At 36.2% G+C, this 17,165-nt stretch overlaps 1 protein-coding gene and 1 pseudogene across 1 annotated transcript; one reads left to right on the forward strand and one right to left on the reverse strand.

The window, feature by feature from the left end:
• Positions 1 to 7,611: 7,611 nt before the first annotated feature.
• LOC130946752 (protein STRICTOSIDINE SYNTHASE-LIKE 13) lies at positions 7,612 to 10,032 on the reverse strand. The gene is made up of 4 exons (XM_057875595.1): positions 9,626 to 10,032; positions 9,085 to 9,369; positions 8,833 to 9,000; positions 7,612 to 8,123 (listed from the first exon to the last, which is right to left on the reverse strand). Exons 1-4 carry the CDS (start codon positions 9,997 to 9,999, stop codon positions 7,724 to 7,726), a joined length of 1,227 nt encoding a protein of 408 aa, XP_057731578.1. The 5' UTR covers positions 10,000 to 10,032; the 3' UTR covers positions 7,612 to 7,723.
• A 1,166-nt stretch (positions 10,033 to 11,198) lies between these two features.
• Positions 11,199 to 17,165, forward strand: part of LOC130945650 (pentatricopeptide repeat-containing protein At1g03540-like) — a 33,633-nt pseudogene continuing 27,666 nt past the window's right edge.

Raw genomic sequence — 17,165 nt, forward strand, 5'->3', positions numbered from 1 at the left:
TATTAACTGAGGTGTCTTTTATTGACTTATAGGAGCGAAGAATCATCACCTGGGAAGAAGGAGAAGAAAAAGAAAAAAACAAAAACAACACCAAAAGAGTAAGCACTTCTTTCATTAATATTCTGTGATAAAATTAATTTTTTATTTCTGATTGGTACTGTTTTTTTTTTTCACCCAGAACACCACAAAAAAAGAAAAAAGTAGTTGTGGAGGATTCACCTCATGAAGAAGATCAATACTTTTACGGGTACAGTACCTCGTAAGCTATACTACGGTCTTTCATTGTAATTATTTTTGTTAACGTCTTATTTTATGAATGTAGTGAGACATATGAAATATCAAGTGACGAACTTGATGAATTGCTAGGGGAAAACGTTCATAAATCTGCTGCAGAGGGGTATGTCTTGCTGTGCTGTGTATTTGAGATTTTGGTGTCTTTTGTTTGCTAATAATTGTATCTTGTTTTGCAGGGACAACCAAGCTGACCTGCGATCGACAGAAGGTCGCTATGTGTCCTCTGAAACGTAAGAAGCTTTATTATTTAATAAAATCTTGTTATCATGATTTGGATGTATTCTGTGAAACAATATGGGTGTATTTTGTGGATCAAGTTGGTTGTATCTTGTTTACTAAGTTGGATGTATATTTCGTTTGAATAACATGAAATCTGTTTAGACTACCGGCTGTGAACTTGGGAAGTGATGATCCTTCCTCTCAAGGACGCACAGAACAGAGTAGTGTAAACCAGCCGTCTCAGAGCATGTAATTTCTCTTTCAAATAACCGTTACTTTTGTTCTTCTAATAACTTCTACTTCTAATTCTGTATATATTTTTTTTAGAAAAAAAGCCCTTTATTATTTTATTCAAGAAAAAAAAGGCAGCAAAAAAAAGCAAAAACTGCAATTATGTAAGTTCTCAAAAAACAAAGCCCGTCTTCTTTTTGAATTGTTCGGGTGTATTTTTTGACCTTCTTTGGGTGTATTTTAGGTTGACTCCGGATGATTCGAATATGATGGTTGTTAGGGAACAAACGCCGTCGGAAGCGCTTGCAATGTGAGTTATCCAAGAATATTTCAACCTTATAACCTTATTATTTTCAAATACGTTGTTAACCTTTCATTTTTATTCTTGTTTAGAGTCCCGATCCAGTTTTTTGTGCCGCCATCCCAACAAACAACCACTGACGCAGATTCCGAACCAACCCCTATGCTACAGATTGAAGGGGCTAGAGAAACGTAAGAAAATAGTATTGGGTGTATATTTGTTTAGGGTTTGGGTGTATATTTGCTAAGAGTTTGGGTGTATACTCTTCCTGATCGATTTTGTGTAACTGTGCAGCACTTCTGAAACCCCCAAACAACTTCAAGAAACAACACCCAAGCTTCCCCCAGCTCCAACAAAAATGTAAGTTAATTAGACTAGAATCAATCTTTGCTTGTCATCCGTATATTCTTATTCTTACTCTTATTCTTATACATAATGATGCAGTCATCCAGATGCCGAGGACGCTGCTGCCCTGTTGATGATGGCACGGACAGCAAGCTATGTTCCTAAAACAGATCCGGGGATGCCATCATTCAGCCTCGGATTGACAGATTCAAGCCAGGAGGGGGCGTCGACGCAGGAGACAGAAAGGGAAAAATCTCCAGAAACTGCAACTATGCTAGAACAATTGGACAGTTTGGTCCAAAAGTTAGCAAGCAGTGCGTCAAAGGGAAAAGACGAAAGTCCACAAATTCAGAGGGAGACTGGGGGAGAAAGTTCTGCAAAGTTTGAAACCCCGGGGGGAATAAATCAAATTTCGGATGATATGAAAGAAAAGTGCTACATCTGGGGGACGAGACTGAAGGAAGATGCAAAGGGCAATACTGACGAGTTTGAGGAGATATGCACTCTGATTGGCCAAGGAGAATACATTTTGATGAGAACGCACCTTGCATCCCTCCAGGCAAAAAGTGATATAGAATCTCAGGTAATTTTAGACTAACATTAATGTTTTTACACCAAAGTCAACTGCAATGTTTATTAATTTAAAATTGATTTCTAGATTGTATCTGCCATCTGCCTCATCCTAAACCAGAAAAAGAAAAAGAGGTTTCAGGCACAAATATACTGTCTCCCCCCCCCCCCCCCGATATTGTGGTAAGTGTTACTTCTACGAACTTTGGGTGTATTTTATGGATTGATTTGGGTGTATTTTTTTAGCTTAGATTGGGTGTAAGTTGTTTATTTTCATGTTTTCATTTCTTGTATTGCAATTCTTGCAGAGCATGGCACTTTCGGATCACCCAATGGGGAATTCATATCTCCGAAAACGAACAGAGAATTCAGGGTGGAAGCCTACCCGAGTTTCATTCACTTCATAGATAGAAAAAAATTAAGTTCGCATCCATATGTAAGTTTTTGTTTCGTAAATTTGTTAGTATGCTTATTTACTTATATGCCAAATAAAATAACAGACTGTTGAAATGTGGCAATCCTTCAGATTTTTGCTCCTGTTTGCCACTCGGGACATTGGTGGTTATGGCTGATAAATACAAGAACGCGGAAATGTCAAATACTTGACCCGCTACACAAAAAAGCTCCAAGCGCTGAGAGAAAGGACATTAATAAATTCACTGTAAGTTCCCTCTATCTTCTTTACTTTAATAGATAGGTCTATTTTGAAAGTTGAGTTGGGTGTATATTCCATATTCAATTGGGTGTATATTCCATATTAAGTTGGGTGTGTCTTGTCCATTCTTTCGGGTGTATTACTGATTTGTTTTGGTATTTAAGGGATATGTATTTTCAAGATTGATAACATATGCCGGCGGAAAACCTCTCGAGAAAGGCGAGAAGGAGAAGGAAATTAAAGCACCATATGTTAAAATTTCAGGCCAAAAAACAAGGTATAAATTTGTGACTCTGAACATTAAACTTTCCTAAATGAGATTTGTAATTTATTTTCTTCATTTTCAGCTATGACTGCGCTATCTACGTAATGAAGTGGCTTGAGTTAATAGAGCCGGAAAACATTAAAAAGGGGAAGTATGAATGGGATAATTGGACACAGGTAACTGTCTTTAGAACTATATAACTCTGTATTACTTTACTGAATTAATATTTCTGTTTAAACATAACATACTTTTTAATTGTAGGAGGAGGTGGACCACTATAGAGTGGAGTATGCTTCCCGGATACTATTCAGTGAGTTGAATACACAGAGAGATCGGGCAATTAGAGAGAGTAGTGCTATAAGATTGTCAAAGCCATCCTCTGTATTATTGAGTCCGTTTTGTCAGATTAATTCTGCTGATATAGAAACTGGGTAGTTTGTAAATTGAACAAATGATGTAAATGTTTGCCATTTATCAACAACTTCTATTCCATGTATATTTTTTCCCATAGTTAAACTATCTGTGCTGATAAACTGTCTGTGATGTATTCAAAAACTGTATTACAGGTGGTAAAACATAAAGCAAAAAATCAAAGCATACGCATATTATAAACTGTTACACCCAACGCAAGTCTAATAATACACCCGAGGTTGAATAAAATATACACCCAATTGTCTGTGCTGTATTCAAAATGAATGAATTACATGTACTAAAATATGAAAAAAAAAACATCAACTGAAATATACGCCCATAACCTGTGAATTTTTACAGCTTTTGTTCTATATGTATCTATATATGTGTCTATATGTAAATTGTCAATTAACAAAAATACACCCAAAAGTAACAGTGATTTTACACCCATACTCTTTATAACTATACACCCAAAGAGTTATCCCCTGCTGCTGGTACCCTGAACTGATAATTTATAACTTGTCCCTGATATTGGCTGCAACTTGAATGCGCCGCTGATGCAGCATCAAACAGGTTTATCTGAATATAACACTCACGCATTAGCTAAACTATTAACTAGAAAAATAAACTCAATCGCCACAAATTTAAAGAACATTACATTTACCTCGCTTAAAACTTTCGTCTTCTTCTTCTTTGTGGCATTTGCAATCTGTTTCTCCAGCTTTGAACCTAGCCTGTTTTTTGGACGTCCTCTTGTTCGAATCCTTGGCGGGCTTTGAAGCTCGTTAACGGATTCCAAGTTGGCGTCTTCGTGGGATAAAGAAGATGTCCCCTTCCTTTTGCCTTTTATTGCTTCCATCTCGGCCATGACGTTATCGTACGCACGGTGCAGAATTGCAGTCAGCTCCTCCGATTCGGAGGCAAATTCGCAATATTTTGCGAACGAAAAACCAATTGGTCGAACCTCTTGCTTCTTGGCTCCATTAGTGGCTCGTCGTGGCTGCTCTTGATGTGTGTGTGTCGCCTCTTTACCTTCTTGCTCCATCGTTCCAGTATGTATCTAGGGGACACTTGGCTTACTTGTTCGAAGCTTAAAACGCTTAGTGCGTGACGGCACAGTATCCCTCTCGACTCGAATAATAAGCATTGGCATTTTACCTCGGCTGCAACTGAGTCGTAGGTAACCGTGAACTTGTCGAATATTGAGCTGGAAACTTGTTCTCCGACTTCGTATACTGAATAGCCTAGAGCAGAATTCTTTAATCTGGTGATGCAATTCGCCTTTCCTCTGAATTGGGCTTGGACTTCCCTAAACTTTGCGTGGGTGTACGCATCTTGAAACTGAGCTTCGATGGAGGATTTGGTTGCACACGGTATGACCGTATGAAAATCTGCAGCATCTGATTCTCTCTCTGCTTGCTCCCTGCTTCCGAGGCAATTATCGTACTGTTTGACGAACTGAATGAGCGAGCTGTTCCGGGTGATGTACTTGTTAAAAATGAATGCATGCTCTCGCTCCTTTGTGTGCTTCTCATCCCTGCCCAGAAGTGGTGGTCCAGATAGATAGGAACCCATATGTGACGGTCTTCGTACAGATCTGCATAATACACCCAAACACACACAGTAAAATACACCCGAGTGATCCTACAATTTACACCTCTGCTGCAGATTTTAAAAACACATTACCTGAAAGCCACTTGTTGTCCGCAAGACCAAAATTCACCAGAAAATCGTTCCAATTCCTATCGAATGAGTCTTTGCTGTGAGAGTTCCAAACAACATGGCTCATTTGTTGTTCGATATCGGCATGTCCCTTGTACCCGTTTAATTTGCTTGGAATCTTCTTCATGATGTGCCAAATACACCAGCGGTGAACTGTTGTTGGCATACAGGACTCTAAAGCCCTTTTCATTGATGCACACTGATCGGTGAGAAACCCTTTCGGAGCGTTTCCTCCCATGCAACGAAGCCAGCATTGAAATAACCATTTGAATGATTCAATTTCTTCGTTCTTCATCAAAGAGCATCCGAGAAGTGTTGACTGACCGTGGTGATTCACCCCGACAAAAGAACCACAGACCAAATTATACCTGAAACGAATTACCATGGTCCAGAATGCAAAATCATTAGGTACACCCCAACAAATGCTTCGAATACACCCAATGAGACAGCCAATATACACCTCTGCTGCGGATTCGTAAAAATAAATTAATTTAGCATCATAAACAGGGACATTTTGTTACCTGTTTGTATTGTAGGTGGTATCGAATGAAATGACGTCTCCGAAATACTCAAACGCGGCTCTGCTTCTTGCGTCGGCCCAAAAAGCCAGCTTAATCGATTGATCCTCCTCGAGTTCGAGCTCAAAAAAGAAATTCGGATTCTTCTCTTTCATTCGTAACAAATATTTCCCGAATTCCTTTGCATCTTCTTGTTCGGAAACATTCCGCACTTCCCTGGTAATGTAATTCCTCACGTCCTTTTCGATAAAGTTTAACTCGCGGTGACCCCCGGCAGCCGCAACAAATGATTGGTAGGTTTTGCTTGGTCTGATACCGACCTCGTCGTTATTCTCTATCGTACGACGAATGGACATGCTTAGTTCCCTGTGCTGTTTGAGCATCTCTGCTTTGCTTGGACAGCAGGGGTGTGAATGATCCAGCACAACCTTTGAAATGATCCAAGCACCGACATCCTTCAATGTGTGTATATAAATTCTTGCAGGACAGTTTAAACCGGCTGTCGGATTGGTCTTCTCGGTTGGAGATATTTTAGATTTCCATTTTCCCTCTCTGCTACATGTAATCAGTTGATTCTTAATCTCGTTTCCCTTCCTATTTGTGCACCGAACTCTTGTAGAGAAACCTGCAGCCTTAGCGTAGTTCATGTAAAATTTTCCGGCATCTTCAAGGGTCGTAAAGGTCATTCCGACCTTCGGAACAAGCTCGTCATCAACAACAGAGAGAGGCTGCAGAATACACCTGGTCAGAACTGTGAATACACCCATAGATATGATAAAAATACACCCAATCATGTCTAATATGATACACCCGAACCGAAACAATTCAACTACAGAATGACCTTTAAAGCCATAAACTGTCAATACACAGGCTGCAGAATACACCATGTCAAAAACTAAAAACACACCCAATCATGTCTGATATAATACACCTGAACAACAACAACTCAATTAAAAATAACAAAAACCAGTAAAGTGTATATACACCCACACTTATAACTAAAATACACCCAAAGAAGAGTTGATCTACACCCGAGCGTCTGCTATAAATTCCAGGTAATTAAACAATGTTCAGCAATTTTTAAACTACACAATGCTATACAAATTACTGTAAATCAAACCTCAGGAACTTCGTTAGATTCAAATTCATAATCCACATCGTCTGGATTCAGCGCAGAATCTGAGCTTGAAGGATCCATCATCTTCAAAACGAGTTCGAACTTTGATTTCAGAAAACAACAAATCAAAAGAGAAAACGAAACTCGAGTTGCAGAGAGAGAAAAAGAGAACGTAAACGAAGAACATACCAGTGAGAAAAGAAGAGGAAAAGATCGATGGAGAAGAATGAGGGAAGACGCGCGAGAAGAAGAACAACCAAATCTCAAAATAACGAAAACGAAGAAGGAAACAAATATTTTAAATTTGGAAGTTAGATATACGCGGCATATTATATAGCGCGTGTAATCAACGAAGGTGGAGGAGCGCGTATTTTAAATTTATTGTTTAATAAACTTGTAAAGCATACAAGCCCTAATGGCTTGTATGCAGAGCTTTTCCGTAAATTTTAATGCAATTTTTTGTAAGTATAATTAAAGAAATGAAATATTTTTATTCCTAAAATTCGATGATTTTTTGCTAAGTATATATTTTTTGTAATTTTCAAATGTATTATTGGTTGTTGACAAAAAATTACAAAAAATATATACTTAGCATAAAATTACCAAATTTTAAAGATGAAAATATTTCATTTTTTAATTATGCTTGTAATTTACATCAAAATTTAATCTTAAAAGTATTTTTGAAAATACATATTTAAAATTAGTTATTTTTGTCGTATTTTTAAATTATTTAAGAATATTTTTATTAATAATAAAATTTAAATATATTTTTGTTGAAGACAAAATTATTTGAGTGTGTTTATTTTGTTAAACCTTATCATTTTTATTATTATTAAATTATTACTGATTTAAATATTAAAATTTCTTACAAATATATTTAGATGCCAACCCAAAATCCTACAAATTTGTGTTCAAGAGAATTCCAATTTCACAGTCAGAATAAATGTAATAAAATAAGTCGATGTAATATGCGGCAAAATATTTTATTATAAATAAATATTGTTACACATAGATCATGCAGTTCGCTGACTACTACCGATGAGGAAAATCCTACGTGGAGGAGAATTGAGTCATTTCAGGGATAAGGTAAGGTGGCGATGTGGTTATGGGCGACCGTTCCTATCCAGAGCTTGCCGTTGACTTCTTTGACTTCACTGACGAGCTTCATGACGTCACCTTCTCGATCCTCAAGAACTTCGAGGATGCGTCCATTGTCGTCGAGAAGCGAGATGACGGTGTACATCTTCATTCCCATGGCTCTGGCGAGCAAGCTCATTCTAACCGGCAACCGGAAATAGATGTTCCTGAGCCATGGGTTGTGACTGAGAACCTCTTGTGCCGGTGTCCGACAACAGTCTATTGCCACCCAAAACTGCCCTTTCTCGTTCATTCTCACGTTGTCTGGGAAACCTGGCAGGTCTGCTACGTCTTCCACTCTCCCACTTCTTGGACCATCTATCCAAAGCCTCCTTAGCCTGTCATCATGTCATCTACCATTCATTATCTCCTAAATAATATAATGTTATCAAATCTGGAATAACTTTATTTCAACACAATATAGTATCACTTGAAAAATGTCTATGATTTTAATCATAACAAATATAAATTAAGGTGATATTCATTAAACATTGAGGTAGTTTCACGAAATTAGTTGTTGAAGTGCGTTTGTGGACAATTAATTCTGCCAAACTAATTCAATCTTTTAGTTGACTAAAAATGCAATCGAATAGTTTTATCGCTAATAAGAATGTACCTAAATTTTGTTCATAGATAAAAGTATTTCTAAATAATTTAAAAATACTTAAAAATTATTAAAATTTTATCGTATTTTTAAATTATTTAAAAATATTTTTGTTCATAACAAAATTTGAGTATATTTTTGTCAACAATAAAATTATTTAAATACATTTTGGGAAATTTATTCCTTTCAGTATTATATTCTATTGTTAAAATTATAATAGCAAAATTTTTTTTATTTGACTGAAATTTGAATGATTAATTCATGTTATATAAAATTAATCATGCTAGAATTACATTAAAATTAATCACTAAAATAAATTATTAGTATAAAATATTAAAATATAATTTATACATAAATACATAATAATTAATTTTAATGTATAAATAATATTTTTTAATATAAAATATATGTTAAAATATCAAATACACCAAAATTTTGGTAACCTGCAATTGGTGGTTTCGGTGTAAAGGAGGAAAGATTGATCTTTAGAGAATTGCACACCATTAGGAAAAGCAAGGCCATCCAAGACAACATGAGTTGTTTTAGTTGGAGGATCATATCTCAGAAGCCTACCAGTAGCTTCTCCTTCCAACAATATAAAGAAGTGCGCACTGCAAATTAAACAAGTAATTAATAACTAATAACCCCCATAATATTAATAAATTAACAAGAAACAGAGAATAGTATAGTAGTACACTCTGTTGTATCTTTTGCTGGTGTCAGTGAAGAAGATGGAACCATTGTTATGAATGTCAAGATCATTAGCAAAGAGAATAGGCTCTCCATCAACATGAGTTGCCAAAGGTGTAGCAAGTCCACCATTTGGTCCAACCACAAGAAGACCATAATATGCATCAGCTATATATAGATCTCCACTCCCTTTGTCAAATCTTAGACCAAGTGGACGCCCACACGTTTTCTCATGCTTCCACTGCTTCGCAGTTGTTGAATCATTCCCTCTCAAGCAAATCTTCTCCGTCCTAATCATAATTAACATTAGATTAGCTTAAAATATATGTATTGCATATCCGAAATTATGTATTTTCTAAAATTTGTTCAGTAACTGTATTAGGACAAAAATAACTTGAAGATAGTATTACAAAGGGCTAAATGATTTGATATGTTTGACTAAAGTATTTAGCAGTTTGCAATATGATCTTCGGATGAAAATGTTTTTATAGAAGTAACTGCGTGCCAAAATAATAAAGGGAGAATACTATAGCCATAGATAGTAACCAATTGGAGGTGACAACTGCAAATGTTTCCCAACCAAGTTCCTCTCCCATCCATCGAACCACACGGCCATCGGCTAAACCGGTGTAAGGACCGCGACCCAAGTTGTCGAATTCGAGTGATTCAGGTCCATAGACTTGGTCCTTAAATTCTGATTTGCCATAAAGTCCTAGCCTGCTTAAGTTGTCCCTAGGCCAATTTTTCATGACTTGATGATATGGTGCAATGTCATGCTTCACGGGTCTGAACTCATGATTCCCCAATGGACCCAGATGAAAAGGGTCCATCACAACAAATCCCACAATCAGAACAAGAGAAACAATAAAAGGGTGTTGGATAAAGGGTTCATCTTTGATGAGTAGGTTTCTCTTCTCCATTCATGGAACGTTTGTATTGAGGTTTCTCTTCACTTCAACTTCAATAACTTGGTAGAGTTTTGGTATTTGAAAGGTTAGAACTTAGAAGAGTTAAAAGCTATGATGCATGCATTGGTGATGACACCATTCAAGTTGGGAGTAGGTTGTCATGTTGATCGCATTCTTATGACTTTCGTTGGAAAACAAACATTTGGTTGCTGAAAAGTTCCGTGGTTTTTAATTCCAGAGTGTCATAATGTGTTTACTCATGAACAAACAAATTAGCACAACGGTCAAGATTATATTTCTATAGAGTGATGAATGCCAAAGTATATGTAATTGTTTTTTTCCTTTGTAAGGCATACTTGAGTCTCACCTAATAATGATTCTTGTTCATGATGCATGTTCCGTATCTTGGACAACAATAATTCCAAACTAAAAATTAAATAAGAAGAAGGACCCCTCACATGTGATGATGATGACCTGTATAATTTGTTGTGGAAGACATTGTTCATGTTTTAGCTGATAGACTAAAAATTCTTTTCGATCTCTAACCATTTACACGATAGACATTGTGTTGCTTAATAATTTTAAAATTTTAAATCGATTTTCCAACCATCTGTGTATTCATTCGTTCAGTCCAGCAACAAGTTGAAAATAGGGTCACATACTGATCGTGCAAGTAATTTTAAATTGTTTTTTAATCTATTTTTTAAAAATAAATTAAATATAGTAAAATATTATTATTTTTTATACATTTTTTAATTTAAAAAATACTTCATAATATCAAATATGTTTAACTAAAATTGTTATTCATCCTAATTTTTTAAAAAAATTAGATATGAATATAATACAATATTATTACAATTAAAATTAGCATAAAACATCTAAATTAGGCTGAGAACTCTCTAGTCTCTTCCAATCATTCTAAATGCAACATCAAATGTGCAAGAACGCTCATCTTTTGTTTGGAATCTATGCTGCTAAAACAGTGAAGAACCAAGATGTTATATTGTTATTATAGATACAACATCAAAATTAAAAACTCGAAAGAAAAAAAAAAAACAAAAGCAAAACATTACACCAGACGAACAAAATGTAAAAGACATAAAGAAATTAATTAGCTCAGAAAGATGTCAACTTAATTCAATTCATAAAAAAATAATTAATATATATAATTTCGAAGACAAAAAGAGAAAAAACAAAAAAATATATCATTGATGATTGATGACATTGAAAGCTCTCCACCACTTGAAGCGCGCTGCAGCTTCCTCTCCACCACCACCACCACCACCATTGAACCACCAACAACAGAATCTCAGATCCTTCAACACTGCAGAGATGCCTCACTCTCAAAAGCCGTCACTCTCCTCGACAAAACCCACATCATCTCCTCTTCCCATAAATCTATCATCTATGCCTCCCTCCTCCAAACCTCCACTAAGACCCACTCCTTCCTCCACGGTCCTCCACTGCCACGTCATCATGTCCGGCCTCGACACCGACCGCTTCGTCGGCAACAGCCTCCTCGCCTTCTACTTCAAGCTGGCCCCACACTTCTACCAAGCCCGCCGGATCTTCGACGGGCTTCTCTTCAAGGATGTCATTTCTTGGACTTCTATAATCTCAGGCTATGTTCATGTCGGTAATCCCAAAAGCTCACTTATCTTGTTCTCTCTGATGGTGGGCTTTGAAGGCCTTCAGCCTAATGCCTTCACACTTTCTGCTGTTATCAAGGCCTGCTCCGAACTTGGTTTATTGAGGCTCGGAAGGTGCTTCCAGGGGTTTTTGTGAGCCGTGGGTTCGACTCGAATCGAGTGGTTTCAAGTGTGTTCATTGATATGTATGGGAGGAATTTTGGTGTGGAGGATGCACGCAAAATGTTTGATGAATTGCTTGAACCGGATATTGTGTGCTGGACATCAGTTATTTCAGCGCTTATAAGGAATGATAGGTTTAAGGAGGCTGTGGAGTTGTTCTATAAGATTCATAGAGGTTGCGGGTTGGAACCGGATGGTTTTACCTTCGGGACATTGTTGGCTGCTTGTGGTAACTTGGGGTGGTTGAGACAGGGGAGAGAGGTGCATGCTAAGGTGGTTACTTCTGGGATATGTCGGAATGTGGTTGTTGAGAGTAGTCTTTTGGATATGTATGGTAAGTGTGATTCCGTTCGCCCGTCTAGAAAGTTTTAAGCCAACTTGATTTAACCCCTCCTTCTTAAGTTCAAGTAGAACCATTAATTGATATTAAGTGCAAGATCTCAAGGAGTAAAATTTCACAACTTAGAGTAAAGATGCATGACCAATAATATGGATCCTAAGATCATGGCTTTCATTCTCAATGAAAGGCAGTCTAACAACAGACTTCCATACTTCAATGGCAGCAACTATTCTTACTGGAAAGAGAAAATGAGAATCTTCGTGCAATTAATCGACTACAACATCTAGAAGATCATCCTCAACGGACCAGACGTTCCCACTAAACAAAATGTTGATGGAGAAGTTGTGGCAAAAGAAGACAGTGAATGGACAGAGAAAAAAAAAAAGAAGAAAGTTGAACTCAAAGCCAAGGCAATCAACCTGATGCATTGTGCAATCAATTTTGAAGAATACAGAAAAGTGTCAAGGTACAAAATGGCTAAAGAAATATAGGACAAGCTCAGACTCGCCCATGAAGGCACTAAACAAGTGAGGGATACCAGAATTGATATGCTGATGAAGGAGTATGAAATGCTCAGCATGAAGGAGGATGAGAGCATCAATCAAATATTCAAAAGGTTCTCAATAATCATCAACAATTTGGATGCCATGAGAAGGAGCTATTTTAAAGAAACCTTAGTGAGGAAGATCCTGAAGAACTTTACTAAAAAATAGGAAGTAAAAAATACAGTCATCTCTGAAAGAAATGATTTGATAAAAATTATCTATGATGAGCTAAGAGCTCTTGGCCTATGAAACCACTCATATGTCTCAAGACAAAAATGATAGAAAGAAAAGTATAGCACTGAAATAAAAAATGACAGCCAAAAAAGAAGAATCTAATGCCAGTTTCTTAGATGAAGAAATGGTGACCTTTGCAAGAAAAATGAGAAGATTACTGAGATTCAAAAGCAAAGGCAAAGGAAGCTCTTCATCAAAAGACTTCAAGAAAGATCAAGTCAAGTTCACATGCAACCATTGCAAGGAACTAGGTCACTTCAAGTCAGATTGCCCTTAGCTAAAGAAAGGCGAAAAATCCAAAAAAGACAAAAAGAAGGTGATGATGGCAACATGGGAAGACTTGGAGAATGACACTAGCTCTGAGAACTCAGATCAAGAAGCTCAGCTATGCCTGATGGTTGATCATGATGAAGAAGATGAGGTAGATCTCTCTGACTTATCTATTAATAAATTGCACTACATTATTAAAGACATTGCTGTGAATTCTAAGAAACTCTTAGATAAGTATGCTAAATGTAAGAAAGAAAATAAGACATTGAGGACAAAAAATGATCTTTTTTTTAAAAAGGTTAAGGCAACCGAAACTTGTAACGAAAATTTTTTAAAAGAAGAAAGTTGTGCTTTACGAGCTGAATTAGAGAAATTGAAACTCAAGCATAAGGTTACTGCTTCCACTTATTTGATTTCTAAAAACAAAAAGCTGAATGAACAAATTAAAAATCTGAATGAAAACTTAGCAAAATTTGTTCAAAGTTCTCAAAATTTGAATAAACTGCTTGCTTTCAAAGGTTTGAATCTGAAAAATCTAGACTTGGATTCAAAGAGGAAAGTAAGACTATTTTTAAACAAAATGTTTAAAAATCTGAAGCCTCCTCTTCCAAGTTTTTCAAACAAAAAGGCTTCAGTAAACCTCAGAAATCAATGAGAAAGAACCATTACTATAAGTGCAATAGAAAAGGTCATGATCCTCCTCAATGTTTCATCTTTATAAGGTCTTTTGGTAATGATAGTAAGTTATATAAAGTTGTTCATAATTTTAATGCTCTTGGACAACCAAGAAGATTTCACATCAAAGGATCCAAATGGATTTGGATACCTAAGGTTAATTGAAGAACATGCAGGTTTGCCTTACATCCAAGAAGAAATTGGACATGTGGTATCTTGATAGTGGATTTTCAAGGCATATGAATGGAAAGGATACTTTCTTCATTAAACTCAACAAGTATGATGGAGGATTTGTCACTTTCAGAGATAATGGTAAAGGTAAAATAATTGTCATTGGTAAGGTTGGCAAAGATTTTTCTACTTGCATTGATAGTGTCTTTTTAGTTGATGGGTTAAAGCATAATCTATTGAGCATAAGTTAATTGTGTGACCTTGGATATGCTGTAACCTTTAGAAAATCTGATTGTAGGGTTATAAATGAGAAAATGTGGGCTGTTTTATTTGTTGCCAAAAGAAGTGACAATATTTATGGTCTCACACTAGATGATCTTAAAGTTCAAAATGTAACCTGTTTCTCTTCAATGGAATATGAAAAATGGATGTGGCACAAAAGATTAGGACATGCTAGCATGTTCCAAATCTCTAAGCTTGTAAAGAGAGGCTTAGTAAGAGGTCTTCCTAATATAAAATGGGTAAACAAACAAAAGCCTATTTTAAATCCAAGGAATATGTCTCAACTAAGAAACTATTGAAGTTGTTGCATCTTGATCTGTTTGGACCAACTGGGACTCAAAGTATTAGAGGAAAAAGTTATGGAATGGTTATTGTAGATGACTATACTAGGTTTGGCTGGGTGTTCTTTCTAGCTCATAAACATGAAGCATTTTCTGTCTTTGAAAAGGTCAGCAAGAAGATTCAAAATGAAAAGAGTTTAAAAATTATTTCAATTAGAAGTGATCATGGCAAAGAGTTTAAAAATCAATACTTTGAATCTTTTTGTAATGAACTAGGCATATCACATAACTTCTCTTCTCCTAGAACACCTCAACAAAATGGTGCTGTAGAAAGAAGAAATAGAAGTTTACCAGAAATGGCTAGAGCTATGTTATATGAATATGAAGTTCCCAAGTTCTTATGGGCTGAAGCTGTGAATACAGCTTGCTATGTTTTAAATAGAACCATCATAAGGAAATTTTTGAAGAAAACTCCATATGAACTTTGGAAAGGACATCCTCCCAATCTTAGTTACTTTCATGTGTTTGGCTGCAAGTGTTTTATACTGAATATCAAATAAAATTTATGAAAATTTGATCCTAAAACACATGAAGGCATTTTTCTTTGTTATTCCACTTATAGAAAATCATATAGAGTATATAACAAGAACTCCAAAACTGTTGAGGAAACCATGCATGTCACATTCTGTGAGTCCAACATTGTTCCTAGTGTTTGCATTGATGATAGCCCAGATTTTGAAGCTGAATTGCCCAAGAATACTGAGTCAGTTCCTCAAAATTCAAGTTCTCATGAAGCTGCACCTGTTAGCAGCAAAAATTCCAATTCTGCAGGAGACAATTTGGAATTATCTCCTATTGTAGCAGAAAATACTGATGCAGAGGCCATTATTGATCAAGAGGAACCTGAATCCTCAACTCAAACCAGAAGGCCCAAGGAATGGAAGTTTCTGAAAAACTATCCTGAGGAATTCATAATAGGTGATCCCTCCAAAAGAATATCAATTAGATCATCTTTGAAAAGAGCTGAACCCAACAACTTAGCTCTTATATCAAAGATTGAACCTCAAAATATCCAAGAAACACTTGCTGATCCATCTTGGGTATTAGCTATGAAGGAGGAATTACAACAGTTTGAGAAAAATTAAGTCTGGACCTTAGTGTCTCACTCAAATGGAAAGAAAGTCACTGACACTAAATGGATTTTCAGAAACAAATTGGGTGAAGATGGAACCATTATCTGAAACAAGGCTAGATTGGTTGCTCAAGGCTATGATCAAGAGGAAGGGATTGATTTCGATGAATCCTTTGCACCTGTAGCTCGAATGGAAGCCATCAGATTACTCCTTGCATATGCAGCTCATTGTGGCTTCAAGCTATTCCAAATAGACGTAAAATGTGCTTTCCTCAATGGTATAATAGATAGAGAGGTTTATGTGGCTCAACCACCCGGGTTTGAAAACAAAACTTTTCCTAACCATGTTTTCAAACTAGTTAAATCCTTATATGGTTTAAGACAAGCTCCTAGAGCTTGGTATGAGAGGCTTAGCCCATTTTTATTAAAAAATAAATTTCAAAGAGGAGCCATTGACATTACTTTATTTATTAAGAATTATAATGATCATTTTATTCTTGTGCAAGTTTATGTTGATGATATTATCTTTGGTTCGGCTAATGAGGTTTTGTGTGTAGATTTTGCTAAACTTATGACCAATGAATTTGATATGAGCATAATGTGAGAGCTCAATTTCTTTCTAGGTTTGCAAATCAAGGAAACTGCAGAAGGCATATTCATTCATCAAGAAAAATATGCAAAGGAACTTGTTAAGAAATTTGGGCTGGAATGTGCCAAGCCAATGGGAACCCCTATACATCCAAATATCAAGCTGGACAAAGATAAGCATGCTAGAGATGTTGATGAGACACGCTATAGAGGGATGATTGGCTCTTTGATGTATCTAACCTCCTCAAGGCCTGATATCATCCAAAGTGTTACAGTGTACTCTATGTTTCAATCAAAGCCTAAGGAATCTCATCTCTCAGCTGTCAAAAGGATCATCCTATATGTGTTTGGTACCACCGATTATGGTTTATGGTTTTCAAATACTGATTCCTTTCAATTAGTGGATTTTTGTAATGCAGATTTTGCTGGGGATAAAATTAATAGAAGAAGCACAAGTGGCATGTGTTGCTTTCTTGGAAAATCACTCATTGTTTGGTGGTGGACGAAATTGTGATCCTCTTTGTATTTGCAGGAGATTTAAAAATTGGCTCTATTCGAATTTATGATCACAACTTCATTCAACTTAACCAGCAAGTGTACTGGGTCATCCAAGTAATACCTTACGTGAGTAAGGGTCGATCCCACAGAGATTGTTGGTATGAAGCAAGCTATGGTCACCTTGTAAATCTCAGTTAGGCAGATTAAATGGTTATGGGTTTCGAAAATTAATAATAAATAGAAAATAAAAAGGGATAGAAATACTTATGTAAATCAATAGTGGGAATTTCAGATAGGCGTGTGGAGATGCTAGAATCCTTTCGAATCTCTATTTTCTTACTACTTTCATCC

This window comes from Arachis stenosperma, chromosome 8 (assembly GCF_014773155.1).
Source record: "Arachis stenosperma cultivar V10309 chromosome 8, arast.V10309.gnm1.PFL2, whole genome shotgun sequence".
Classification (NCBI taxonomy): domain Eukaryota; kingdom Viridiplantae; phylum Streptophyta; class Magnoliopsida; order Fabales; family Fabaceae; genus Arachis; species Arachis stenosperma.

What these genes read in the sequence shown, in the direction of transcription:
- LOC130946752 (XM_057875595.1), bottom strand. Translation starts at nt 9,999, where the DNA reads ATGGAGAAGAGAAACCTACTCATCAAAGATGAACCCTTTATCCAACAC. An exon ending in GCAGTTGTCACCTCCAATTG is followed by an intron (nt 9,370 to 9,625) that starts GTTACTATCTAT and finishes AATTATGATTAG; the next exon opens with GACGGAGAAGATTTGCTTGA. An exon ending in ACCGAAACCACCAATTGCAG is followed by an intron (nt 8,124 to 8,832) that starts GTTACCAAAATT and finishes ACATGATGACAG; the next exon opens with GCTAAGGAGGCTTTGGATAG.